The sequence below is a fragment of the Coptis chinensis genome, chromosome 5, assembly GCF_015680905.1.
Source record: "Coptis chinensis isolate HL-2020 chromosome 5, ASM1568090v1, whole genome shotgun sequence".
Lineage (NCBI taxonomy): Eukaryota > Viridiplantae > Streptophyta > Magnoliopsida > Ranunculales > Ranunculaceae > Coptis > Coptis chinensis.
Window position 1 is genome coordinate 5,584,935 of NC_141460.1, and position 23,177 is coordinate 5,608,111.

General features: G+C 38.7%; 2 protein-coding genes, 1 long non-coding RNA gene and 1 pseudogene across 5 annotated transcripts; 1 reads left to right on the forward strand and 3 right to left on the reverse strand.

Annotated features, from left to right (window-relative positions):
* Positions 1-1,599: 1,599 nt before the first annotated feature.
* On the reverse strand, positions 1,600-3,685 carry LOC147496390 (subtilisin-like protease SBT3.18). 2 transcript variants are annotated; one of them, XM_086562453.1, is made up of 5 exons: positions 2,730-3,685; positions 2,430-2,643; positions 2,169-2,248; positions 1,854-1,956; positions 1,600-1,699 (listed from the first exon to the last, which is right to left on the reverse strand). In XM_086562453.1, the coding sequence occupies exons 1-3, from the start codon at positions 2,835-2,837 to the stop codon at positions 2,169-2,171; spliced, it is 402 nt and encodes a 133-aa protein (XP_086418579.1). In that variant the 5' UTR covers positions 2,838-3,685; the 3' UTR covers positions 1,600-1,699; positions 1,854-1,956. The 2 variants fall into 2 exon arrangements, with proteins under 2 accessions (XP_086418579.1, XP_086418580.1); XM_086562454.1 differs by lacking the exon at positions 2,169-2,248.
* Positions 3,686-10,864: 7,179 nt separating this feature from the next.
* Positions 10,865-22,734, forward strand: LOC147496391 (uncharacterized). Its single transcript, XM_086559411.1, has 4 exons — positions 10,865-11,050; positions 11,367-11,554; positions 13,308-13,575; positions 22,481-22,734. Exons 2-4 carry the CDS (start codon positions 11,372-11,374, stop codon positions 22,558-22,560), a joined length of 531 nt encoding a protein of 176 aa, XP_086415537.1. The 5' UTR covers positions 10,865-11,050; positions 11,367-11,371; the 3' UTR covers positions 22,561-22,734.
* LOC147496392 (putative microtubule-binding protein TANGLED) lies at positions 13,685-20,524 on the reverse strand (annotated as a pseudogene). Its single transcript, XR_015195648.1, has 6 exons — positions 20,516-20,524; positions 18,713-18,802; positions 18,487-18,629; positions 18,349-18,402; positions 17,623-18,200; positions 13,685-17,512 (listed from the first exon to the last, which is right to left on the reverse strand). The product of XR_015195648.1 is annotated as a putative microtubule-binding protein TANGLED (transcript).
* On the reverse strand, positions 20,800-22,474 carry LOC147496393 (uncharacterized). Its single transcript, XR_015194740.1, has 2 exons — positions 22,206-22,474; positions 20,800-22,114 (listed from the first exon to the last, which is right to left on the reverse strand). It is a non-coding gene; the product is annotated as an uncharacterized LOC147496393 (long non-coding RNA).
* Positions 22,735-23,177: the final 443 nt, after the last annotated feature.

Genomic DNA, 23,177 nt, shown 5'->3' on the forward strand with positions numbered 1-23,177 from the left:
ACTTTCACTCTCTAGCTCGTCTTTATCACCGTCTAGTACTATCCCCTCCAAAAGATAGCTTGATATAGAGGTTGAATGGAAACTACAATCAGAACACTTCACCATCCGCTTCTTCCCAATGTAGAAGAAGTCGCGCCCCACATCACCAAGATGCGGGGACCAGCTGCCAGACGCAGCATGGTGATCTTGCCCCAGATCGTCGCCCCCTCCACGACTCGGAGACCTGAACTACTAAAATAAGGGCTTTTGTGTCACTTTTTAAATGACACAAGAAGTCACTTGTGTCACTTTTGAAACTAATTCTGAAGTGACCTATAAGCCCCTAACATATAAAGTTCTACCAAAAGTGACACAAAAGCCTTACTAAATGTGTCACTTTTTGTTAATAAAAGTGACACTTAAAAATAACCTCTTGTGTCACAGTGCTTGTCAAAAGTGACACTAGTTGTATCAGTTTTGGACCAGAGTGGGACATAATTTCGTCAAAAGTGACACATTAAGTATACTAGTTGTCTCAATTTTGAACCAGAGTGAGACATAAGTAACTAAAAAATGAACATTAAGTACACTAGTTGTGTCACTTTTGGACCAGAGCGAGACATAAGTACGTCAAAAGTAACACATTAAGTACACTAGTTGTGTCACTTTGGACCAGAGCGAGACATAAGTACATCAAAATTGACATATTAAGTATTCTAGTTGTGCACTTTTGGACCAGAGTGAGACATAAGTACGTCAAAAGTGACACATTAAGTATACTAGTTGTGTCACTTTTGGACCGAGAGCGAGACATAAGTATGTCAAAAGTGATACATTAAATTATACTAGTTGTGTCACTTTTGGACCGAGCGAGACATAAGTGCGTCAAAAGTGACACATTAAATTATACTTGGTTGTGTCACTTTTGGACCCGTGAATGAACATAAGTATGTCAAAAGTGACACATTAAGTATACTAGTTGTGTCACTTTTGGGCCAGAGCGAGACATAAGTACGTCAAAAGTGTCACTTTTGGGCCAGAGTGAGACATAAGTACGTCAAAAGTGACACATTAAATATACTAGTTGTGTCACTTTTGGACCAGATCGAACGAGACATAAGTACGTCAAAAGTGACACATTAAGTATACTAGTTGTGTTACTTTTAGACCAGAGCATGACACAAGTACGTCAAAAGCGACACATAAGAGTGGTCAGTTGTGTCACTTTTATTAGATATTATGTCACTTCTTCCAAAAGTGAGACAAATGAAAATAATTTGTTTTTTAAATATTTTCTCATTTTTGTATTCGATCGTATTCATTTTTCAACCTACATCCTATACGTCATAACCAAAATCCCATTAACCTGCTTTGTGACAGAAACAACATCCACATACATTTATCAAAACATCACAACCAAAATCACTTTAACTTGCTTTATGATATGGAAACAACATCCACTTGGGAAAAAAGAAACAACATTCACAACAATTAACTTCTATTGATTTCATGGATCAAACCTAGTATCTATTATCCAATTTGACTCCCAACAAAATAAGTCATTCTAATACCAAAATAATCACAAAAAATTAAAACAAAAAACAAAACAAAAAACTACAAGACGCCAATGCTATCCTAGCAATATCTTAACTTGTTGTGCGCACTTCCAACACCAAAAAACCTAGCTATCATCTATTCATCTGTTAATCGATCCATGCACCTGCATCATATCATGAAGTCATCATTCCACTATGACTAGTATATAAAATTAAAAAGCAAGTGAATCAAGAAGGGTATATTGCACATGTAAGAAAAAAAAATGATAAGAAAAGTAAATATACATAAAGAAAGGGAAAATATGGAAGCCCACTTACCCAAATTAACTACTCAAATAAATTGTTAGATAAAGTCGATGAATTCAAGACAAAATTCATCTATTTCAGTGGTGTAACTCTTCTTGCTAGAGAACTCCAATACCTGTTCGACGAAAAATATATTATAAATATTATGAAAATGAATAATACAGACAATGCATTGCCTACCGGCCATATTTACACATGCACCAATTTATAAGCTAGCTAAGACTATATGAAAAATAATGCTACTAGATTTTCTATCAGTGAAAGAACATTCTGCATACTAGCATTTCTAGTTCATTCAGAGTTTAAGAAAGAGTCAATATATAGAACCTAAGTTGTGTAGCATATGTCAGCCAGCTTCATTGACCCTCCGGCAAGAATGTTGTCATGACTTGTGTCTTTAGTGTCAGCTGAAAAATTAAATCAACGTTTACTAATAATTAGAATTTCCTTGGCTTTATTAGTGTTGGCAAGATTCTCTCATGAGCATTCACTTGCAGTATAAAAAAGTAAACCTTTAATCCTGCCATGTATGTCTACGCTCATGAGAGGCAAACTTTAAATCTGCTACTATACAATCAAAGTTGTTACCTGTAGTCATTAGAGCAGATTTAATTGCAGCTGGTGACCAATCAGGGTGAGCTGATTTGAGAAGAGCAACTACTCCAAATACATGGGGGCATGACATTGATGTCCCCGACTGAAAATTCCAATTCACAAAGCGACGATCGATTGGTAACAAGGCTGGAGGCGTTTTTGGAGGCCATGCTGCTAAAATGTTGATTCCAGGTGCACTTATATCTAGCTACACCAGAAAAGTAACATAAAACTTACAACTAACATTATGTCTTTCCTTTTTTCAGTTAAATAAATTTGGATGTTCAACAATACCTTGAGAATATCGGGTCCAAGTGAGCTTGGTCCTCTAGAAGAGAAGTATGCAACAGTAGGTGTTGATGATTGCCCAATTGTTGTTTTACTTGTTTGTACCACCACCATTGGATCTCTTGAAAATCACAGACGAAAAATTTGACAATGTTACATTAAGAAAGCTAAAAGCAATTACAAATAGTGAGATTGGGAATGCATATACTGTTAGGGTGCAAATATAGTTAGAGTTCAAGGACATTGTCTGCAGTGAAGCCTTCCCATCTAATGCAACCACTATGCAAGGAACATTGGTTCAAGATGTGCAGGACAGATTAAAATAATGTAGATAACAACATGTAATTTCCAACTCTACAAAATTGTTTCCAGTATACTACAAAGATGAAGAAATAGACAAGTTCGATCATGCACAACTACAACCTGCAAAAAAATGTTTTGCATGGAGTAGTAAAGAAGAAAAATTAGCTAGCAATCAAGGACTTACGTGGGATGATATCAACATCTGGGATTTGTTTTGTCATTGGCTCAACAAAGATCAAACCAGATGCATTGGCAGTAAATGCTGTTATTGCTGCTTCGCTTCTCAATACTTATCCAACAGTAGAGAAACATAGAATCAGTCTCCCAGAAGCATCTCTTTTATTCCATGTATCAATACTACAAATCCCTCCACTAAAATATCTCCTCCCGTATACCAATCTTGTTGTCATCTTTTTCACATTGAAACCCTCTCCCTTGTATTTTGAAGACAGAAAAAAAATGGGTCATGTTGAAAAGTGCTTCAAATTGAAATCTTAGACATTTTAATTGGGCCACATAGTTTGTAATCACGGTTTCTACTATTTTTCACCAGGAGAGGCTCGAAGGATAACTGATGACTATAGAGACATAACTGGGTCTAGAGAAAGCAGACACGAAATCGTTACCACCACACCAACGTCATAGGGCGCTCAGGGGCGGATCCATAATTTTTTGGGTTAGATAGACTTACCCCATTACTAGTTGCCAATTAATGTTACCCCCTATTTTCAAAAATATTAGTGATACCCTCCCATTTGTAAGATCCAACGGTCAGATTTCTTCATCTGAAAAAAAAAAATCATCTCAGAAATTTGGATCTTGAATGGGGGTATCACTAATATTTTTGAAAATGGGAGGGTAACACTAATTGCAACTATTAATGGGGGGTAAGTCTAACTAACCCTAATTTTTTTCAAGGTGGGCTGTACGAATTGTAGTGCAGAACGACGCATATCACAATATATCAACCATAGGAAATTCTACATAAAGCATAGACGTATTGCTGTTTGTTGATGTTTTACAAGTGAAGTATGTTTGGTTTTTTTTTTTTTTTTTTTTTTTTTTTGTACAATCGAAAGATTTTTAATTCAATTATTATTTAAGATTAAGAGTGAATTTATTGTGTTTGCAATAACAAGTTTTTTAATTAGAAAACTTTAGTAGTTCGATAATTGAACAAAAAGTCAAAGAGAGTGAGCTAAAACTTGTCAAACACTACTCAAACATATCTTAAACAGCTTATGGGATCGGATTAACCTGCAGCTAAGCCCTAACGCTTATGGGTTATATTTTTCTTTATTTAGTGTTACTGTTTAGTACAAGTGTACAACACTACAACTAGTACTTTTTGTTTATGCACCATGCATGGAAGGGTTCCCAACCATTGACCGCCAGGTCCCTGTGCAATCAGAGTGGGTGCTGAGAAAGATATTTTTATAGTTTATACTCAAAGTTAGACTAATTCTTTCAGGGTCAAAATCAACGAAAACATGTGCAGTCGGCTTATCATCAGAGAGTAGTAGAAAAGTCTTACCATGATTGTCATGTTGCTGTCAACCACCAGTAAAGTTGGAAATATCTGATCAATTGGTGAAGCAATAATGCACAGGCTCCACGGAGCAACATTTTGTACTAAAGCGGGTTTGATACCATCATTTTCACCAGAAAATACCACACTAATGCTGCCTATCATCACACTCTAGTTTTAGCATCTGCCGAGCACATCTAACCGCAAATAGAAAATAGTGCCTGTATTTCAATTGGATACCCTTATTCTTTGTTCTAGGTACAAGTCAAGTTGAATTTACAAATTAGAATTCAGTGTGAGAAGTATTCAAATCCATAAATTCACTACGAAACAAGGCCGGAACCAAGCCCTAAATTTGAGACTTTTGAAAACTGCAAATATAATAGTAAACTGTAACTATCAATCATATTAATATTACATCCATCTCCACATAGAAGTGTTGGAAAAGAAGGCTATCTGAGAGGCAGAGGTTGACTATAAACTTCATCTCTCTCTGGACTTCCCTTTGATATTCATTCTAAAGCCAACCCAGCTACAATCGTAAAACATGGCATAGCAACAGCGACTAGCTACTCCTTTAGTTAGGAGCAGAGCTCAACATTAAGGTAGAACTTGCTCAATGAAATTAAATAAAAATGAAAAAAAAATATTACCTTTATTTTCTTGCTCGCGAGAGAGAGAGAGACAGCTGGAAAGGGAACTGGGACGGAGAACGAGGGATGGACGAGAGACTGCTGGGTGGGAGAGCGCGTGGTGTTAGAACGCTGGTGAGAATTAGTAGGGAGAAAGAACAGTGAGGTCTCTTCAGTGTTTTTGCGAGAGGTTTTTCTTTTCTGTTTTTTTTTCTTATGTTTTTTTTTCTTTTTTAATCCGAAGTGTTCTTTTGCTTTTAGGTTTAGTTAAGTTTTAATTCTTTTGGGAGGGATCCTAAAAATATAGCCGCGCGCCCAAATCACAAATTTGAGTTTCATTTACTAGTGTCGCTTATGTATTTCAATAATTTGTTAATTTTGTTTTCAATTTTTTTACACCCAGAAGTGACACAACAAGGCAAATCACTAGTGTCACGTTCACATAATGGGACACAAAAAATAAAATTACTTGTGTCACTTTTCCTAGAAGCAACACATCAGCCCTCGTTCCATAAAAAAGTGACACATCAAAACTCTCTGTGTCACCTTTTTCTAGTAAGTGACATGAGCCAAAAAAAATAAGTGACACAAAAAGCCCTTCTTTTAGTAGTAGCATCAGAATCGTCAGCTTTACGCTTACCATGGTTACCAAGAGGATGAGGTCTAAATTCCATCTCTTCCATCACCAGGGGAGAAGTTTCCCTCGACCCCTCACTACCACCAGCAGTCTTTTCTCGACGTCTAGCCATTTTAAAGTCTACAAACACAACCAATGATCAGCGAGCTGCTACACGAACAAAGTTTACTAGGACAAACAAAGAAAAGAGGAACAAAAACACGTACCTGAGATGATCAGTAGAGGAAAGAAGGCCAACACTATCTAAGAGAGTAGAGTAACTTGAAGAAAGAGACGAGCAAATACTCTTCAGATTCTCAAAACAGTCCTATTTATGCCCAAGTAACGTCTCTTCCCAAGGCAAGTAATAATAGCATCGAGATCCCAAACGGCAGGCCACCTGGCAGCCATCATTTCATATCTCTCGACCGCTCATATTCCTACATGTGCCATTCACGTACTGTAGCCCAGATAACTTCGGAATATAGAACGCTCCAAGCGTCCTCAAGATATGTGCAACCTACAACGCTTAAATCGAATAACAAGCAAGACAGATCAACAAATTCACAGGTCGTTTAGACTATATCACTCTTACAACAAGTCGCAACAGCAGTCACACGCTTACAAAATGCAATCAAATATATAATACGCAAAGCTAATTAAACAAAGTGAAGCAGCATGCTTTCCATACAAGCACATGAGCGAACTGACGACCACAGTTAAGCCGCAGTTCGCAGACTAACCGAGCTGCTGAGTCTACTCAAGAAATCCAGCTAAGTTAGCCACCAGTCATCACTACTTGAACCCCCCAATACATTCAAGGAAACCAAGTAGTTCATCATTAACACAAACATAAAGCAAGACGAACTGCCCAGGTTACCCCAGGAAACCAGCTCTACTGTTTCAAGCCAAAGGCCACAAACAAACACAAATTCAAATGACCATCTTTAAACAACGTGGTCAAAACTTTCAGTGAAAATGACATCCAAAACTTGAGAAGAGCTCGAGTCACCAGAAGTCTCTGCAGCTGCATCAATCACGGTCATGTCCAGGTCGCTCGAAACCGTAGGCTGCTCAACCACCACACTAGTAGACGAAGGAAGCACGACTTTGAGAACAATACTAGCATCTTCGAGTGGCTTGCCCCTACGATCACCCAGAGCCCCACGTTCGTGTTCCTCTTGCAGATCATAATATTTTTTCTCCAGCTCTTCTATCTCAACACGAATCGTAAGATAGGCATCCTTTGCCTGCAGGGTGGTAGTTTTGCACCTTTCAGCATAAGCATTCGCGGTAGCTACCTCGTTCTTCAGGTCGTTCATTTCATGCCTCAGCCCGACCGACTCATTGATACCGACGCGTCTTCTCCGGTCGTACGACGCTGGCCCATTCCATCCTCAAAGCATCCATTCTTTCTTCTCGATCGCTCCACTTCCCCAAGAGTCGAGCTCATCCTCAACGACTTCGACCTCGGTTTTCTAGCTCCAACTGGCAAAGGCTTTTTAATTTCGGTACCCGGCAATCACCAAGGCGACAACTCGCGACAAGATATCACGTTAGCATCAAGTAATAACACAAAGCACAATAAAACGCACAAGTCGAAATACATGAGCTACTCACCGGACACAAACGCCTTTATCCATCCCCCCAAATTGACTCCAAAATCCTTGGCATCCAAGTCCTTCCTATCACCATCCAGCGTCATTCCCTCCAGCAAACAAGCAGCTATAGGTGCGGATTTATAGCTACAATCCGACCTCTTCACATAACGCTTTTTGCAAGACACGTCATCCACATACATCAGATTGCGCTCTAGCTCATCTTTCCCACCACTAGAGGGACCTTTGTCAGTCTCTTTCACAATAGCCTTCCCCTTCATCTTTCCGGAAGTATCTCCAGTGACCTTGGCCGGAGCAACCTCCGTGGTCTCCTCACCCAGCACGCTGAAGTCGGGCATCGGCCTCGCCCTCGAACTACGAGCCGCCCTCCCCCCGGTTCCCCCTTCACCACCAGTTCTAGAACCACCTCCAAGCGCGGTTTCAACTACCCTTGCGACCTTGGCAGGTCGAGACTCTTGGTCGCTACCCTTCCTCTTGGGCAAGCGGCTTCACTCAGGGATTTCAAAGAGGATGTCATCCAAGTCGAACGAAGCGTCCTCTTTCCCCCTCCCAATTCTAGACCCAGACGTACCAGCACCTCTAGTGGGTCGCTTCGACCCAGCACGGCCTCGGTTCTTATCTTCCCTCGTCACCAAATCACTCTTACGCTTTTCCATCACAGGATTCCTCGATGCTTTACCACTCACCTTACCCCGCGCCCTCTTCTTTTGCACTTCCCTCTCCTCCCTAATCGTGGGCCCTCCCCGTTCCTTAAAGAAATGCACAACCTCAGGAAGCTTCACCCGTTTCTCAGCTCGCGTCAACCTAGCAAACTTCTCAATCACCTCTCGATTCGTCTCCTTCTCAAGAGCGAGCTCTGCACAGACAACAAAATAGTAATGTCAGTACAAAATCAACCAACGCAAGATCAGAATTCTCAGATAGTGTACTGGTACCTACCAGTAAATTCACATATTTTATTTTCCACACTGAACCCCCTAGCGCAGTAGTTTCTAACAAGCAGCAACGGTCTTTTATCCCAAGACTCGTTACTCACACCATCCATAACGCTCGACAGCTTAGCTCGAGTTTGCAAGCTAAAGTTCAAATACCGAGATCGCTTTTATTCTTGAGAAATGCTCAATAATATCAGCGACCTCTATCTGGTATTCACCGCTAGCGTTCAGCAGGTCAAACACCTTGAACAACCGCCACGTGTTACCCACAAACTGAACAGGCGCTTTGCCACAATGGTTCAAGAACTCACAAACCAGCTTCGAGAACGGTATTGTCATGTGCGCCCTCAGCTGCCCCTCACAGATTATAACCCCATAGTTCGGTGGGTTGTACCTATCACTAAAGACCCGAGCATCCTGGTCGGGCTCATGGATCTCCAGACCGCTTACGGTTATCCCTTACGTTTCCCTCAAATAGGGGAACGCCCTCAAAGCGTGTCTGTCTACAGCTCTAGGAGGCAGCCCACTAAAAGACGACCTCTCACCGCGACCTGAAGTGCTAGTTTCAGCAACCACAGACACAGATTGGGCATCATCTTCCCCACTTGTTGCCTCATCAACCTCATCATCTTCGTCGCCACCATCACTCACCCCACAAACCGACTCTTCCTTCTCTTTCTTCGTGTCATCCCAACCAAGGGAAACCTCGCGAACCTCATTAGATCGCATATCGTCTGAGTTAGACATCTCATGTATCTCACAACTCTAACCGCAAGCAACTAAGCGAGCGACCTAACAACTTACTAACAAAGCGCAAAAACGAAGCACACAGTAGAAGATCAACAATGGCAGAAAACTAACCTGAAAACTCTTGGTGTAGTGAGGTTTTTCTGCAAAGAGAAGCAACAAAATGGCGTTTCAGTGAACCAGCGTAGTTTTTGTATAACCGCCCCACCAGTTCCCAAAGCGTTATGATTGCACCCTAGCCCTAGCCGCACACGACTTCCAACAAGCTGTCTTGTCTTTTCAAATCCCAAAAAATGGGGTGGCACATTTTCTCTGCAACTGCTCAGATCCGCTCACGTGCTGTACACATGTCAAATGTTTTCGCCCATCAGGTCACCAGATAGCACGGATCGATCTCCACAGTCCGTTGGGTATTTCCACTGTCGCCAGTTCCACTCTTTAGCCATGCTCCCCATGCGCTAATGTGTTCTCTCAACAGATCGCTTCAACGACCCGCGTGACCTACTGAGAGGGGGCTGTGTGAGGGAGTAATATTCTCCTTCAGGAATATCAAGCACGTGCTTAGCATGGTAGAAATACCACACCAATCTTTAACGTACTTCGCCAATCTATGTCACTAGCTCGCAGCGGCAAGCTACGAGATCGCCTCCCGCAATGGTTAGATCATCATCATGCATCGCTCTATAGCATGACTCATCTTACCTTTTAGAAGCAATCATGAGGGAATCTACACGTACGCAAATCACTGCCGCCAGCTACTGACCACTGCCGCAAGCTACTAAGCCAGGCTACTAATCCCCATCATTACAACAGACCTATAAACACAGTTCCCACACGCCTCCACAATCTTGACCCTACATTTGTGTTGTTCTTTACACGTGTTGGGTGGGGATTCACTTTGATCACCTATAAATACTCTCTATATGAACTACGCCAGACCTGATTCTTCTCTCCCCCCAGAATCAAGAGAAGATACGTAGGCAGTTCGTTCCTCGACGAACTCGGTCTTAACCATATTCTAATCCGTTCTCCTTCTCTCTTTTTGTATGTAAAGGAAAGACCAAAACGTTCCTTTACAATGTTCTTCAAGTTGGACAAGCTTTTCCTTTGATTTTCTAATTGACAATATGAAGAAAAATCCAAAAGTGGTACCTGTATTCTTTTGTACCTTAAACATTTTTCATTTTTTGCTGATATATTTGCACCTGCATGCTTTCTTATTAAACTTTTTGATGCAGTCGTTTTTATGCGCAGGTTAATGCAAGTGGACAGTTCTATTTTGGAAGAAACTATTGAAATAATAGAATACTACACAAAGATGGTTTCTAATCCAACATTTGCGTGTTTTGCAGGTCCTTCAAAGTAATGTAGTTACAGTTAGGGATAAGGCTACCACGTAGTGATTATTTTTTCTCATTCCCTTACGACAATGCTCGGAGTAATTATTGTACTTTCTTTTTTCGAATCTAATTCCGATTCTTATGTTTGCTATGTTGAGAAGGGCCTTCGACTCAAATTTATAATAAACAATTGCAATTTTTTTTCTCACTTTCTTCTTTTAATAGATCTCCATGGTTCCAGTACCTGTAGAACCACATGACTGATTCACTTAGATTATTTCAGTTGTCACTTTCTAAACAATTGATCATATCTTACAAATTTCGGATGTAATTATGTTCATACTCTTTAATACACAAGTTATATTTGTCATCCAGTGTAAAGGCACGCGCATTTTTGCTAGTAAAATATAAACACTATGCAAGGACTGGATAAGTGTGTTTGGGCTTTGTTTTGTTATGTAAAATTTATGAAGTCCGATAGATTAAAATACAAAGGAAGTTATATGTATTACAAGCCCAACACAAAAACATAAAATGGCCCAATAGGTCTTCTTCTTCGTCTCTCTCCCATCTCTGCTGCTGTTGCTCTCTATATCTCTCGGCTTAGGTAAATTTTTTTTTCTACTTTCTTAAATCTTCCATTTCTTCTTCTTATTCTTCTTCTGTACAGGAAAGTAAATAAAGTATCACTCCAAGAATATATTACATGGCTATTGCTTAAAATTTGGACGGAATAGACTTAAGTTAGGTAGTAAATTTACATATATCAAGTAGTACACTATTTTTAGAGCATTGCACTGAACACGAAACAGTGATGGAAGTATTGGGCTGTTTTGATAGTCCACTAAGGGCCCAGCTTCCAACTCTCTTCCCATTCTTTCATTCAATATTTCAAGTATCGATTTTCTTTTTTGTTGAATCAGGAAAAATGCCGCTGTATGATTGTATGCTGTTATTGAAGCCCCATGTTAGCAGAGAACTGCTAATGGACTTGGTAGCTCGAATTGGTAAACATGTTCACATGAGAAATGGTGTGGTTACTAATGTTAAGTCATTTGATAAAGTGTACTTGGGTTATGGTATTAAGAAGCTTGATGGAAGATTTTTTAAGGTATACATTCTTTTTTACTTTCAATATCATTTTTGCCAACATAAACAAACTCATAATCGTTTGGGCATTTCCAAGTTATAAATTAGGCTAATTTTTGCAGATTTGATCTCCTAATGATTTTTAACCATAACAATGAAGAATTCATACTTATATATACAATTTAGGTTAAATGAGGAACCGACAAACAATTAACAATTTTCATTCATAATTTGTATCATTGGTTTTTTTGCTAGCGCTCACCTCGACTAATCCCGGAAACTAATATCCTTGGTTTCAAACTATTTATAAGACACACATACTTAAATAACCACCTACTAAGTTATCTTATAACACTAACATCCAATCACCGACTTACAAGAATCACTCGTCCACAATAGAATTACGTTTACCACTTATATTAAACATAATCTAGTATATGTAACAGCACATTGTGAACACAGGCACATCTGGAAGGGTGGAGCCAATGGTGTGCAAGGGTCTTCAGCTGCACACCCTGAAATTTTGGCAATAATATAGTTAGTAGAGTGAGAACTTTTAGTTGAAGGTTTGGTTATAATTATATGATACTTCTAGGCAGTGTTATTAGACCTGGCCCAGACGTCAACTCAGCGAGGGGACTGGGTCACCAGTGGGTTGAACTGGGCTATTGGGTTGAACCGCATAAATTTGATTGTTTGACAAGCTTATCGAGATAGTTACCTCTCTGGTGGCCAATGTGTTATAACTTTCCCTAAGGTAATGAACGGTTTCAGAGTTTGAACTTTGTCCCCGTTTATTGAGGAACCTGGCTCTTTAATAAATAACTTGTAATCAAGGTGTTAAATTTTGTTATTTTGAAGTTTGCCTTTGTTTCAACTTTGGAGGTCCGGTTCTCCTCTAAGTTAAATATTTGGAGGTCGTGGGTTAATAAATCAACCCAAATTGTATATATATGCACTCTACAAGGTTGTATCAGATACTTTTTCCACTTGAACAACGTATAGAAAACAGATCGCTAGTGACCTAATGTTTTTTTGCATTTTTTCTGATGTTTCAAATTGAACTGATTCTTCAATTTGAATGAGTCCAGTTACATGTTAACAATGAAAATAAGAATTAGGTTAGCATTGTTAAATCTGCAGTATCTGAGTTTTGTGCATGGTATGTTGTATATCTCAATGATAGTACAGTACTAGGGATTTCAAGACATGCGCATGTATACTTGACGATGTTGTTGTACATAATTTGTGTTGAGCTTTGAACAACACTTCCACCGTTGGATTGAGGAATCATTTAATTAGTAGATAATGATGACAACATGACAAGTAGGCATTGACCAATTTTACAATATGTCACACCGTCTTTTGGACTGGTGATGGGCAATGCTTGTATGGTAAATACTCGTGCACAAGGGAATTAGTTTTAGTTTATATTTTTTAATGAAAAATGAGATGCTTACCCGGATATGAAATATTGTGACTTCTTTAGTTGACTTTACTCTTTTATATAGAGCTACCTGCGTGTTTGATGATTTATGCTATTCAGAACAGTATGACTCACTATACCTTCTATCATGTCAGACAAGATCAAAAGACAGTTATAGATGATAACAACATTCTTTGCGTGCCTGATACAGAAAAAATTCTTTGTTCTTATAGGATATATTAGAGTTAATGATTTGTAACAGTTTTGTGGGAAGGGACAACTTATAGCATTCCTCAGAAAATATTAATGAAAGAAAAATAATTTTCTTAAACTGCTGTCCTTTGTACAGGGTCAATTGATGCAGATGACTATGATGGCTACTCCCAACATCAACAAGGAATTGCATTACTTAAACAAGGAAGATCGGCTGCTGCGTTGGCTTCTAGTTAAACACAGAAACACACAATATGGAATGGACATGATGAATGAGGATGCTGGAAAGTTTGATTTTACCAACTTCAGTGGGAGAAACCTATATGATGGTGATGATGACATTGATGATGATGACTCTGATGATTATGAGGAATATAAGGAGGAGGGCGAAACAGAGAAGAATGGTAATCAAATCGATATCTAGCTTATGCTTGATCATGTTATCTTTCATTATGAGGACTAGTTATGATACTGGTTATTTTTGTTCCTTGCTCAAAATAATCTATGTTCCTTGAGTCTTAATAATCAGCACGTTAGGATCTCATAGTCAGTGGCGGAGCCAGGAATTTGAGTGAGGGTGAGCCACCCAAACAACCAAACATACAAAAAAAAAAAAAAATAATAATAACTAATTTCTTTTAACTAATAATTCAAACTTAACCCAACCACAAAACAAATATATTTTGAACATCAAATATCTTATAAAACGATACAATAAGAACATTGGATCAAGAGTCTCTAAAATGCAATGTCCAGAGAAGAGGGCAAGAGCCGGTAGAAAGCAATAGACAACTAGACAACGTGGAATATTGAAGTGAACGGGTAAATGCCGACGCTAAGGTATGCAACCCTCTACAGAAACTTGAGGCGGAGACTGGCAAACAGAGCATTGTTCCGAGAGTAAAAGATTTCAATAGGAGCATTTTAACATTTTAAAACCCACCACTGAACAAATATATAATGAAAGCACTAGTAGAACAAGATCACGGTGCAAATTCCTTCTTGAACACCTACAGAAACAACTACCAAACATCCCATTAACCAAGATCACATACGGAGTTTACCAGCTTCACTAATGAGTAACGAGTTCATTTCCACAACCTTTGACCAAAAGTCATCATATCCACATAAGGACCTATTTGCAGTCATTATTTTCCAACACTCTAGCATGGGTTGGAACATCTTCAATCTTCATAAGGAATACCAATATGGGATCTTGCATCTGTCATAACAAACTCATCCCCAAGTCCCTAACACAACCTCTATTGACTAAAAAAAGTAAAATCCACCATTTAATTAAACACATCTCAGGTCTCAGTCAGCAGTCGCAATAATGACAACCATAAGTAACACTAGAACACATTGACTCCCCTAAAAAAACTCCTAAATACAACCAGAAATGAACCTAATTAACCAGAATAGACAACCAACAAATTGTCCTTACAGTTGCAAACCTAAGTATTTAGTGAATTCACAACAAGAATTAAGTAAGAGTTGCCATTAAATAATATGGTCTAGAAATCAGTACAAAAAGATAAAAAAGAAGACAAGAAATTAAATAATGTGAGTCTTACCTAGTTACTCCACAAGAAATCAAGAAGAGTAGAAATCTTTTAGTAGAAAAATAATGAGAAAGTTAGGGAGAAGTGGAGTGAGTGAGGGGTTTCTTTTGTTTGGATTTCTAGAGTTTTTTCTTTTTCTTTTCTTTTTTGTTTGTTTTTTTTTTTTTTTTGGTTCGACTGATACCATATATATTTTTTTTCCGGGAAGTTGAGGATGAGCCAGGGCGTACCCTGGGCCCCCCTGGCTCCGCCACTGCTCATAGTTCTCACATTTAGTAATGTTTTTGAATGCAAAAGGTAGTGATTTTGGATGTCTTTGCTATGCCAAACCAGTGAAACCACTTTAGCAATTGTATGCTACTTAGGCTTGTTTGCCCCACGTGACGTGATTTGGTGCCTTATTTTTTTTCCTGGTTTAGGCATTTACATGCATATGCTCTTGAATTATTAGTAATGTAATGTTGTGACCGAATGCATCTTTTTGTGGTTTTGCTCTCTTCCAAATTCCCTTTTGCCAATATAGATCAATGGTAGTAGTAAAGGTCTTGCTACATGAATGTTGGTTGGTAAGTAGGTTCTGATTTGGTCAGGTTTATTTATCAAACTAGATCCGGTGTATGTCGTGGTAGGATGTCCACTAAGAATCCATATAATGGCTTTACAGTGTAGCTATATGATATTTGATTAGGTTTACCCTCATCTGGGTTGTGATTTAGATTTCTGAGGAAAACTGTGATGATATTTACTTTTTAAATGGTACAATCAGAGAGCCTAAACGGATAAGCTTCTGCATATACTCAGAACGTTTTGGCTGTTCGCTTGACAAAAAGTTTACCTAGCAAATTTTAGGCTGGACAAGTATTTTCAAGTGTTTAGGTGCCCTTACCAATTAGGAATGTCATAGTGCTAACTTCCATCCAAACTTTGCTTCCTTTGCTAAGTTGGATAGAAATCTTGACTACCATTTGCTATCTGATTTTGTACTATGAGGATACAACAGATGCACCCTTCCCACACTAAATAGCTTGCCCTTTCCCCTCATTCTTGTTAATGATGAGTTACTTCCACAAGACGAGAGAGAGAAAAAAAAAAAGAATGGCACACAACCTGTGTCTTTGAACAAAGTAGAGAGGCAAACACATGGACCTGCTAGATTGCTGATGCCATAGTGTCATACCGTAGTTATTCTTTATAGTACTGATTTTTTTCCAAACTATTGACTGCTGAAATTTTGGTATGCTATCAAGTAAACCTTCCACCAATCGAAGTAGAAATTTGAAGACCAAAACCAGGGTTTGGAATTCTACTCTATAGAAAACATAGGACGTCGAAATTCTAAGCTATTGATAAAAAAAATGAAAAAACAAAAGAAAACATATCACGTGCTCTAATTAATGGGAATTTGCCCCCACATCATAGGCTTGTTAGTAAATGGCCAAAATTACTGATTAATTTCAACCTGCATTAGGTCTACATGCTTTTGACCTCATAAGCCGAGTTCTGAACGGTTTAACGAAGAGCGGGGCTGTACAGAATTCCTCATTGTGGTCATCACTGATAGTGAGAAATTGACTAGTCCAGGGACCAGTGTGCATGATCTCAATTTTGACAGAGATTCAGAATTCTGAGTACACTTTGTATTGAATTTCATACAGTTGGATCTGATCGAATGATAGTGAAGACCTTTTAATGTCACTGAATCGTAGCACATGGATAGCTCCCCCAGATGACTTGGATCTTAAACCAATAAGAATCTCCTTAATAATAAGGAAACACTCGTATGGTTTCCCACTTTCTTCCTCCACCTTTCCTCATTTTCTTTCTCTCTCCAGCTAGGTTCTATTAAAGTGAACTTAAACATAAGCATGAGTAAACATTCAATTGCTTATTAATTATTTTGAAGAATAACTACAAAACCATATGCAAAATGGGTCTGAATGGATTGTGAAAGCTTCTTGTTGTGTATCGTGGAGTCAAGATCTATTTTTAATCAAGAGAATGTTTCTTATGCTCTTCTAACAACATTACTTCTTCTGGTTTTAGTAGAATATGTTCAAAACTAAAAGTAAGAAGATCAACCAAAGTCAAGTTTCTTCCAATTCGTTAAAAGAAAAAAAGGAACACTCAGTTACCAAAAAAAAAAAAAAAACACTCTATATATATATGTGTTCGAATTCCAATATCAAATTAGTAATAACAAAAAGAAAAAAGAACGACTTTGTTAATTTGGAAGAAAAACATCTCCTTTGTGTTTATGGTGAGAGGGATGAACTCCTTGGAGAGAGAAGAAAGAGAGGATATATGAGAGATTCCGGTTTTTTTGACAAGTCCGTCTCACGGACGTCCGCTTAAGAGCCCCACTATATATATATATATATATATATATATATATATATATATATATATATATATATATATATATATATATTGAATGAATACTATCTTAAATTCCTTTCACCTGAAAGAATCAAGATATAAGTTTATGTGGATCGAGTTTTCCAATACTATAATTTAATTTGGAGGAAGGGATTCTTGCTTTATAAAATACCTCACAAACTTGTATGTCGAATTGTTTTTTTATATAAAAAATAAATAAAATATAGACATTGAGAAAATATGTCAAGAGATCCCTCAACACTCGAAGAACACAAACAAAACTCTTTAAGCTCTCTAGTCCACTTCCCATTTGAGCTGACATTCTGTTCTTCAATGGAGATACAAATCGGCTTGCCAACTTCGCTGGCGAAAGGGATCTTCGCAGCTTTGTGGCTGTAGAAACCTTCTAGGATTTCTTATTTACAATGTTGACTCTTGTGGGTGACAATGGTTTGGGTGAGAAAGACCGCCGCAGCTTTGTAACTGTAGAAAGCTTTGGGGACTTTTTATTCAAAATGTTGAAGAAATAGGTGGACTCTTAATCTTGACTTGAAATTTGGAATTGGATGGACGTGACTTGATCAAGAACTTATGAGGTGTCCGCTGTCGGGTTCTTGCAATTACAGGAGACCTTGTCTTGCAGAATTTATGTTGTTGTGATGTTGGTGATGAATGAAACAAAGGGTTGCGAAAGGGGACTGTTTTCTTAGCCCAAGGTTTGTTCCTTGGCAATATCTGGTTGGCAGAATTATGCCAATTCTCTTTTCCAACTTCTCTTTTACTAGGTGAAACCTTGAAAGTTATACGTGATCTAGCTATGCGAACGCCTGGGGAATCAGCTTCCAAGCGTATCTTTTGTAGGACTACTTGCTTCTCCTTCTTTCTTCTTGCTCTCAATTCTGTATTTTCAGGATTCACCTTGTGGTTTTCTCCTCTGACTCATTGGTGTCTTGGGGTCATCACGAGAAATTTTGTTTGTCTAAGCCTCAACCACTGCGACGATCTCCTTTGCAAACTGACTAGCTTGCATAATCTCTCCTAGTGCTTCTCCAACAAGCATGGCTGGTAATGACATGCGACGCCATTTCCCTATTAAAGTGACAATACATTTAAAAAATGAGTCAAATGAAAGAACTACTCATCGAAAATCCATTCGAAATGTGAACATCTCAAACAGTTCATCATTAATACATCAATCCAATCTTAAAAAGTACAAATAAAGGTTTCAACTAAAGATCAGAACTTCCTGGAAACTTCCCAACTGGAGATTTCCGAGCAGTGTTGTTCTTCATCCTTGATACAAACAAAAAACACAAAATCAAAACATTTCAATTACAACAAGCCCATTCCCAAAAAAAATCCCCATTTCTCTCTTACCTTAAAGATTCTTGCTTGTATTTCATACTAGTCCTTAAATAACCTCTAGTACTTCTAGGACTTAAATTCTTTCCACCAATTACTTTACTCCCACCTGAAACTGTATACTGAAGTTCTTGCAATCTAGCCATACATTGATCCACCTTCAAAAAACAAAAAAGAAGAAACTCAAAATCACCATGCAAGACAAAATGAACAGAAAGAAAACTTAATAATTGTACTTTACCTTCTTTACTGTTTCTCTTAATAGATTTGGATTAAGTGGAAGTGCCATGACCTTGGTTCTAAGTTTTGGTGGGGGTTTTGGCCACTGTCTCTAAAAGGAGGTTGGGATTTGTTAGAATCTCTTTGATTCACTTTAGTTTGAAGTAAAGGTGTTTTGTGTTGTTGAAACAGAAGAGTTTCAAGAAAGGGTAAGTTTAGGTTGCAACGTATATTTTTGCTCCAACGGTCATATGTTTTTTTATATTAAACGTATTCAACGGCTACTTATAAGACTTTTGTTTCCATTTTGGAGGGATTTTGTTTTTAAATGTTGTGATTATAAGATAAGTTAGATCGTTGATAGTGAATCAGGTAGGACTAAAGATTTTTTCAGGCAAATGGGTTAAGAAGCTCAATTCCCTTTTTAATTGATGAAAATCGTTACGCAACAATTCAAAAGTCTACCATCTTGCTTTTTAAATCTCTAAATTATCCAAAAGACACATGCCTAAATGTCGATAAATTTGCTCCCTGTAAATGTCTATTTTTATGCTGGAGGATTAACAAGACATTACACCAAAGATTTATGACTTAACTCTTGATTTAAATGAAGAAAGGGGATGGTTTTGGTGGATGGAAATGACTGCTCTTCATGAGTAAGAAGATGCATACGTATCCAGCACTGCTTGAATGGAGTTGGAATCAAGCGAACGTAGTTTTGGGGTTGGCTTTTATAGATGGTGTGAACAAGCAGATGGTATGACACGTGTGGTGGTATGGACAGGTATGCCATAAGGATGAGTGGATGAGCGGACACGTGGGTAGTAGCTCTAGGTGTTATGGTGTTTGAGCTAGCATAGGTATAATGATGGTAAGAGTGTGGTTAAGGGTGTAATGATGGCAGTGATTTGAGTGTTACAATGAGCTAGTGGTGATAGTGACAAGTCTTGTGCGAGATTAGTCAAATTTGGTACGCCCCGTGTCGTCAATGATGGACTGAGCATGTGTTGTCGTCATGTAGTATGAGGATAAGTCGTAGTTCGTTGGAGTCATTTGGTGTAGTCGATATGGTTGACCTAGAGTGGTGGAGTCGATATGATCGACTTGGGGTAAGAAGTCCCTTACATAGCCCTCTCTCGTTAGGACGTTATTGGAAAGGATGTGTTGACAAGAAATTCGGAAAAACATGATACATGGCGTGAAATAATTTTTCGTCGTTTTAGTAGAGATATGGTCTAGTGATTGATGAAGCTGGCAAATCCTTAGTTGGATGAAGTGGAGTTTGTTATACTGAATTGTTGAGGAAATAGAGAATGTATCCCTCGGTGTAATTGTATGTATATGAAGCCCTCGGTTGGTTTGAACTTGCATATGACGAGAAGAATCTAAAGTCGATTAATTAAAGTATAATGAGATATCCGTATGACAGTTTAGGGGAGTGTCAAACCTGTATGACAGTTTATGATGAGGATGTCGAACCTGTATGACAGTTTACTGTGGGAATGTCGAACCCGTATGACAATTTATTGTGGGAATGTCGAACCCGTTATGTATGACAGTTTACTGTGGGAATGTCGAACCCATATGTAAGGCAGGGAATCGGGTTGGGTTTGGATTGATTTTCATATCCGTTTTTCTATTTGGGTCGGGTTCGGATTCGGGTATGTTGTGTTCGGATATACTTTTTGTTTTTTTTCTTAAAATTTTTAGTGTTATCCGATCGGGTCTATCGGGTTTGGCCGTCCAGGTTGAACATTGCGGTTTGGTTTGGGTTCGAATATGATAAAACTATTCGGGTTTGGGTTTGGTCATATCCGACTCGAACCTGACCCATTCCCTACTCTATCCGTATATATGACAGTTTAGGAGAGTGTCGAACCCGTATGACAGTTTAGGGGAGTGTCGAACCTGTATGTATGATAGTTTAGGGGAGTGTTTAGGACAGTGTCGAATCCGTATGTATGACAGTTTACTATGGGAATGTCAAACCCGTATGTATGACAATTTAGGAGAGTGTCGAACACGTATGACAGTTTAGGAGTGTCGAACCTGTAGATATGACAGTTTAGGGGAGTATCGAACCTGTATGTATAACAGTTTAGGAGAGTGTTGGACCCGTAGGTATGACAGTTTAGGGGAGTGTTGAACCCGTATGACAGTTTACTGTGGAAATGTTGAACCCGTATGTATGATAGTTTAGGGGAGTGTCGAACCCGTATGTATGACAATTTATGGGAGTGTCAAACCTGTAGGTATGACAGTTTAGGAGAGTGTCGAACCCGTATGTATAACAATTTAGGGGAGTGTCGAACCCGTATGACATTTTACTGTGGGAATGTTGAACCTGGAGAGTTTAGGGTATGACAGTTTACTGTGGAAATGTTGAACCCGTATGTATAACAGTTTAGGGGAGTGTCGAACCCGTATGCTTTGTGAACCCAGTAACTGTTGGGCGCTTTAATCAGTGTTATTGAGTAAATGAAATGGAAGCACTTGTGGCTTGTAGAAATTGCGTTAAGGGCTTATCAATTGTTGTATTAAATAATGAGCGGGAGAGGGCATACGAATTGCTACTAGTAAAATATGAGTTGGAGAGGGCTTATGAATTGTCTCTGGAAAATGAGGTTGCTTGATGATATGTAGTGATCGAGAGGGCTTATGAATTGCCTCTATAAATAGATAGGACTTACGAATTGCCTAGTAGTGGGTTGATTTCTTACCTTTGTGTGATACTAAGTTGGAGGTCTTACGAACTGCCTCAATAAATGTAAAGGTCTTACCAATTGTCTGAATAAAGTATGAGCTTGAGAGGGCTTGCGAATGACCTTGATAAAATACGAGCTAGAGAGGGCTTACGAATGGCCTCTGAAAATTATACGAATAGCCTTAATAAAATATATGAGCTAGAGAGGGCTTACGAACGACCTCTGAAAATTATACGAATAGCTTTTATAAAATATATGAGCTAGAGAGGGCTTCTGAACAGCTTCTGTAAATTGCCTCATTTGTGAGTCTGGGTGAAGGGTAGCAATTGAGACCCGCCTTACGGGATGATGAAACTGAGTTGAAGTTTGAGGAGGCCGCACTGCCATTGAGACTCGCCTTGCTCGAATCAGAGTTTTGGTGTTGGTTGTTCTCACCGTCCCAGAAATATTCTCCTTTTCATCTGTTGACGATGAGGTATGATTGGCAGTGCCTGTTTTACATGGAATCTTGGGCATTGAAGGAAGGTTAGTGATGCCTCTCATTGGAGGCCTCGACTTGGAGGGTCCAACTGGCGGCTTTTCCTGTGTCCAGACTTTCTGATTTTGGTATGAAAATGCTAACGAAGAAGATGGTTTAGCTGAAGCTGCAGTGACTCTATTTTCCTGTTGGAGTCTGGCTTTCCTCTCCTCTGCCAATTGACTCTCGAGATCCCGTGTCTCTGTCAAACATGCAATAACAGAAATTTAAACTTTTGAGTTATTCACAAATAAAAAACAATTTAATCAATGTTCTCAAGTCGTTATCTTTACCTTCTCTTGAAGATTTCTGCAGAGTTGTTCACGGGAAGCAAACCTCAGCTGCAATGATTGCAAGCTGTTCTGTAATTTCATTATTCCCTTCTCATCCTGCCGTTGCTTCTCAGCCTGTTCAGAATGAAAGAAAGGGAAGAATTTAAACAACCATCAAGTATAAGTACCATTGATATGAACTGCCCTTTTGATATTCTTAGTGTAGAGAGAATATGAGAAGCGTACCATCTGCTTGTACTTGAACAACTCCTGAGGATCTGCTTGTTTTTGTGCAGGTCATGCTCAACCCCTCAAACTCGACTTGCAAAGTTCAGCGAACAGAGGGTCTCTACTGAGTCCGCGGAACTTGGGCTGATTTGAACAAACATAACGGTCTTGCAATTTCCCCCTGTATTTCACAAAGCAGTTTTAATTACCACATTCAAGGGAAAAGATATTCTCAAGGAGCCTCAACTGATGTTAGACTTTATACACTTGACTGACAAAAAATACAGCTAGAAAATCTATTTTATTGAAATATTGAAAGCAATATTGTGAGTTTTGAATTGAATGTATTTTCTGCAAAATGTTTCCCAGAATTAAAGCACACCCTAGCATATTAAAACTGTCGAATAGAAACAAAACATCAAATAAAAACAGAAATTTATCTAGTGAGCTTGGCAGCAAATGGGTGAGCTTAGAGTTCCTGGTGAAGATGGACAAAGCAGTTTATCTGACCTCGAGGAGTCTCGACTTTCATATTGATCATTATTATCTTTCTTCCCCGCATCGGGACTTGTAATACTGTTTGCATAGTGGCGGCTCTCAACCCCTCCTCTACTATGATAACTCTATCCATTTTATCATACAACTCTTGCAATGTTTTCACTTCTTTTCTTAACAAATATTTATGCATATAAGATCCTGGTATTACCCCAGCTTGAAAAGCTATGACAGTTGTCATTTTCGATTCACCCAATCTTTCTACTGCCT

Bases quoted from the DNA above. Each gene is read 5' to 3' on its own strand.
- LOC147496390 (XM_086562453.1), bottom strand. From the start codon at position 2,837: ATGGTGGTGGTACAAACAAGTAAAACAACAATTGGGCAATCATCAACA. The intron at 2,644-2,729 runs GTATTGTTGAAC...TTTCTGGTGTAG, and splicing joins TTGGACCCGATATTCTCAAG to CTAGATATAAGTGCACCTGG. The intron at 2,249-2,429 runs GTAACAACTTTG...TTAATTTTTCAG, and splicing joins ATCTGCTCTAATGACTACAG to CTGACACTAAAGACACAAGT.
- LOC147496391 (XM_086559411.1), top strand. From the start codon at position 11,372: ATGCCGCTGTATGATTGTATGCTGTTATTGAAGCCCCATGTTAGCAGA. The intron at 11,555-13,307 runs GTATACATTCTT...TCCTTTGTACAG, and splicing joins TTGATGGAAGATTTTTTAAG to GGTCAATTGATGCAGATGAC. The intron at 13,576-22,480 runs GTAATCAAATCG...GTTTTTGTGCAG, and splicing joins GGGCGAAACAGAGAAGAATG to GTCATGCTCAACCCCTCAAA.